At 39.7% G+C, this 4476-nt stretch overlaps 1 protein-coding gene across 6 annotated transcripts in view; it reads left to right on the top strand.

Moving 5' to 3' along the window:
* The window catches only part of ZC3H12B (zinc finger CCCH-type containing 12B), an 89168-nt gene that overhangs the window by 65165 nt on the left and 19527 nt on the right, over positions 1 to 4476 (top strand). For all 6 annotated transcript variants that reach the window (XM_005876177.2, XM_005876174.2, XM_014547671.1 and 3 more), the window contains one exon: positions 801 to 1564. In XM_005876177.2, coding sequence (XP_005876239.1) covers positions 954 to 1564 — 611 coding nt within the window. In that variant the 5' untranslated portion in view covers positions 801 to 953. The remainder of the gene's footprint in view (positions 1 to 800; positions 1565 to 4476) is intronic.

The raw sequence follows: 4476 nt of genomic DNA, 5'->3' as shown, positions 1-4476 counted from the left end.
TGCACCAGGCCTCTATCCTATATAGTAAAAGGGTAATACGCAAACTGACCCTAACAGCAGAAAGACTGGGAATGACTGGTCACTATGACACACACTAACCACCAGGGGGCAGACGCTCAATGCAGGAGCTGCCCTCTGGTGGTCAGGGCGCTCTCACATGGGGAGCTCTGCTCAGCCACAAGTCAGGCTGACGGCTGCCAGTACAGCGGTGGTGGTGGGAGCCTCTCCTGCCTCCTCAGCAGCGCTAAGGATGTCTGACTGCAGCTTTGGTCTGCTCCCCGCTGGCAAGTGGACATCCCCCGAGGGCTGCCGGGCTGCCAGGGGGATGTCTGACTGCCAGCTTACGCCCAATCCCCCGGGGAGCAGGCCTAAGCCAGCAAGTGGTCACCCCCGAGGGGTCCCAGACTGTGAGAGGGCACAGGCTGGGCTGAGGGACCCCCTACCCCCGAGTGCACAAATTTTTGTGCACCGGGCCTCTAGTATATATATTTTTTTGCACCCTGTTGAAGCACCATGTTTCTATTTCTCTAAGTTGTGATAAGCTGTTAACTTTGGCTGTGATTTTGTGTGTGTGTGTGGGGGGGGAGGGATTATAGCATTATTTCCACCACTGAAAGATATGTCTAGAATTATTACATAATTTAAAACTCTATATTTTTATGCAAGGGGAATCCAACTATTTTAAGTAGAAAAATAAAATGTCAGACAACCTGTAATTTCTTAAGAAGAAATCACTATATTCTAAATTGCTTTTCCAGAATTTTACTAAATATGATTATGATATGTGTGTTCATTTGCAGGGATTGGTAACATCTGAACATACCAAACCAAACAGATAAACTCTTGCACCACCACTACTACCACACTGTATCACAAAGAAATGCCACACTACGTGGATTCCAAGCAGGCTAAAAAGAAAAAGAGTTGACTAGATCTCAGACCCACTAAACGGGATGACGGCCACAGCTGCAGTGGAGACACCAAAAATGAAGAAGAGTGCCTCCAAAGAAGAGAAGCAGCAACCTAACCAAGACAGCACAGAACAGGGCAATGCTGATTCTGAAGAGTGTATGAGCTCTGAGAGTGACCCTGAACAGATGAGCCTTAAGAGCTGCAACAGCAGTGACAATAGCTGCCAACCTGGAGTTGTTCAGTTGAAGAAAAAGGAGATTCCCTCCAAGCCACACCGCCAGCTCTGTAGATCACCCTGCCTAGATCGTCCAAGCTTCTCCCAGAGCAGCATTCTACAGGATGGGAAGGTTGACTTGGAAAAAGAATACCAAGCCAAGGTGGATTTTGCTCTAAAGCTGGGCTATGCAGAGGAACAGATTCAATCAGTGCTGAACAAGCTGGGCCCAGAATCACTTATCAATGATGTATTGGCAGAGCTTGTCAGACTTGGGAACAAAGGTGATTCAGAAGGGCAGGTCAACTTGAGTCTGTTAGTGCCTCGGGGGCCCAGCTCCAGAGAGATTGCAAGCCCTGAACTGTCTCTTGAAGATGAAATAGACAGCAGTGACAATTTGAGGCCAGTTGTCATTGATGGAAGTAATGTGGCAATGAGGTAAGACTGGTATATTTTCTCTATCTTTCTTTAAAAGTGCCCTGAGCTCATAGAAATTGTCTTCCTTTGCCAAAGACTATGAGAGGCCCTTGGTTATTGTCTGTAGCTTGTGCTCCTCTAAGTGGACAGCGGCTAAAATGTTTCTGCCCTGGCCTTTTCTTTCTCTTTTGAAATAGTTGCCAATTTTTTTTTCAGGTATGCTGAAAGCAGCTTAGACACCAGTGATGCTTCAGAGAAGACATAAACATTTAGCCTTTGTTTTTCTTGGAGTCCCCTCTGCCACTTGTACTTGGCTGGACCAATCATCCTGAAAATGTTGCTTTTATAATGTGACTTGAGTGCATACTTGGGAACTTACAGTAACTCCTGATTACCATTCTACCAAATTTGGATCCCTTTACCTGGTTTTGTGATATGACCTTTTCTTCCCAACCTAGGATGACCTCCTCCTTATCTTCATACCCTTCATGTTGTACCACCTCCTCAAACAATGTTCTGCCTTTTCTGGTCCCAATGATAGTCTCTGAGCTGCTGTACTTATGGTAGGCTGAATAATATTTCCCTAAAGATGTCTGCATCCTAATCCCTGGAATCTGTGAATCTGTTATTTTACATGGTAAAAGGGGCTTTGCAGATATGGTTGAGTTAAGGATCTTGAGGTGTGGGAGATTATCCTGGATTATCAAGGTGGCATCAGTATAATCACAAGGGTCCTTATAAGAGTGAGGGAGACAGCAGGAACAGAATAAATGGTAGGAAATGTAATGACAGAAAGAATAGTATAGAGTTATGTAAAAAAGGGGCCATAAGCCAAGAAATGTGGGCAACTTTCAGAAGCTGAAAAGGCTAAGAAATGAATTCTCCCCTGAAATCTGCAGAAAGAACACAGCCTTGCCAACATTTTAATTTTAGACTTCTGACTTCCTGAACTATAAGAGAATAAATTGGTGTGATTTTAAGCCACTAAATATTATATCAGCAGTAGGAAAGTAATACACAAACAAGAATGCCTTCATACTTCATTCTATACTCTCTGGTATAATTTTTTATTTTATGTCAGAGAGCCTTAGAAATTCCTTCTTCTGTTTCTCAAATGAGTTGTCATCCAAGTTTGGATTAAACATTCCCAGTGATCAGGAGCCAACTTTCTATTGAGTCCACCATTGCTTGATGAGCTCAGTGGGATACTTAGACTGTACACAATCAGAACAAATTTTTTATTCTGTGATATGACCTTTTCTTCCTCCCATTTGATTTTATCTCTCCCACATTTACATAAGTCTCTTTAACAATCTCCATGTAAATTATGCTGATTTCTATGCCCACTATTGTTTTATGCCTCCCTTGTTTTCCCCACATCACATTGCACAGTATTGGATGCTCCCACAGAGATATGAGGGAGCAGGAACAGGGGCAACTCTTATGAACAATACCATTGATGTATTCAGGAGTTGCTTAACAGACTAACTGAAGGTACACTTTAATATATAGTTCTATTTAATCCTCACAGCAACTTTATTTTACAGATGACAAAACCAGAGTTCAGCAAAGTTAAGTGACTTCCTTGAGGTCACTTGCTATAGCTAGTAGGGGGCATGCAGTAGACTGTTTTTGAGATGGCACACTTTATAGCACTGAAAAACCAAGTAAAATGAAATTCCATCCAATTTCTCCAAATTTCTCCTCTAATAGAAATTATGATGATTTTTTTAGAGTTCATGTTATTCTTACACTTACCAGTATTATAGCAGTGGGAAAAATCACAACTGGACATCATCCTTATAAGCCAATATAATAACTATTTAAGACCCATGGGCTTGCCCAATTTACCCATAGTTCAACTTTTTAGAAGCAATCAGTGGTAGCTGTCCCTAAGCCTACCTTGGAGTATATTGGCAGTTAAATATGTTTTCTTTCTTTTACCTTAAGTGCTTCGACTTTTAGTAGAGTAGTAGAATTGCTTTACAGTACTTACTGGATATTTTAAACATGATTAACATGTTTGGAAATGTCCTTGTTAGGACATTTAATAAATTTTTGTCATGTACCTCAAAAATGATCAGACTGGAAACTCTTGAAGTGCATATATTAATGGGGCCCCTGAGAATATGTATGAATTCACCCAAGATAATTACAGCTAATTTCTCTTGTAGTTGAGTGATTATCAGTGAGAAATCTAAAGAGAGCCCCCATCACATTATCTTAATTAGTCTTGTAGCAAAATGTTTCTTTTCTTCTGAGCAGCCCTGTTCCACAGGTAATATCAGTTATTGCAATGGAATTGCTACATGTAAGCCAACTTGTTTTTACCATCCAAGCTGTTTAAACTTACTGTAATTTATTGTGGCTTATGTATATGTCAGAGTACCAGATTCCATGCTAAGAGATCAGAATTTTCACAGCCAAACTAGTACACCATTTGTGAGTTTTTTTAAGATTATTACAAAAAATTTTTTTTTCAATTCATCTGATAATTTTCCTTCTTCAAATTTCCAATCAAATTAATTTTGACAGTGTTTGTTCCTACAAATAATTGTGATACAATGTCTTCTCTTTTTGTATCATGACCTAATTTTAAAATAAATACTTAATTTTGAAGGAATTTGAGAATTAGAGAAAGAAAATAAATCACTTAGAACCTTCTCACACAGAATAACAATTTTTATTAGTATTTCAATATATCTACTTTTTAGTAAAGTGTGTCCCAAAATTCACGCAAGAAGTAATTTTGATAGAAAACACAGGTTAATAATTAAAAATTAAATTTTTATTATTGATTCATAAAGTATACAGTATAAGGTTATATATGGAATAGCATATCAGGTAAATGGCCTCCACGGCTTTGCTGGAACATATGCACTCTTTTGTTGAAATTTTTCATGACCGTTTTGCATAAATGTGGCTGAATTTCG

Source organism: Myotis brandtii, unplaced genomic scaffold, assembly GCF_000412655.1.
Source record: "Myotis brandtii unplaced genomic scaffold, ASM41265v1 scaffold480, whole genome shotgun sequence".
NCBI classification, from domain to species: domain Eukaryota; kingdom Metazoa; phylum Chordata; class Mammalia; order Chiroptera; family Vespertilionidae; genus Myotis; species Myotis brandtii.
The sequence above is the reverse complement of the archived record's forward strand: the minus strand, read 5'-3'. Positions and strand labels throughout refer to the sequence as shown.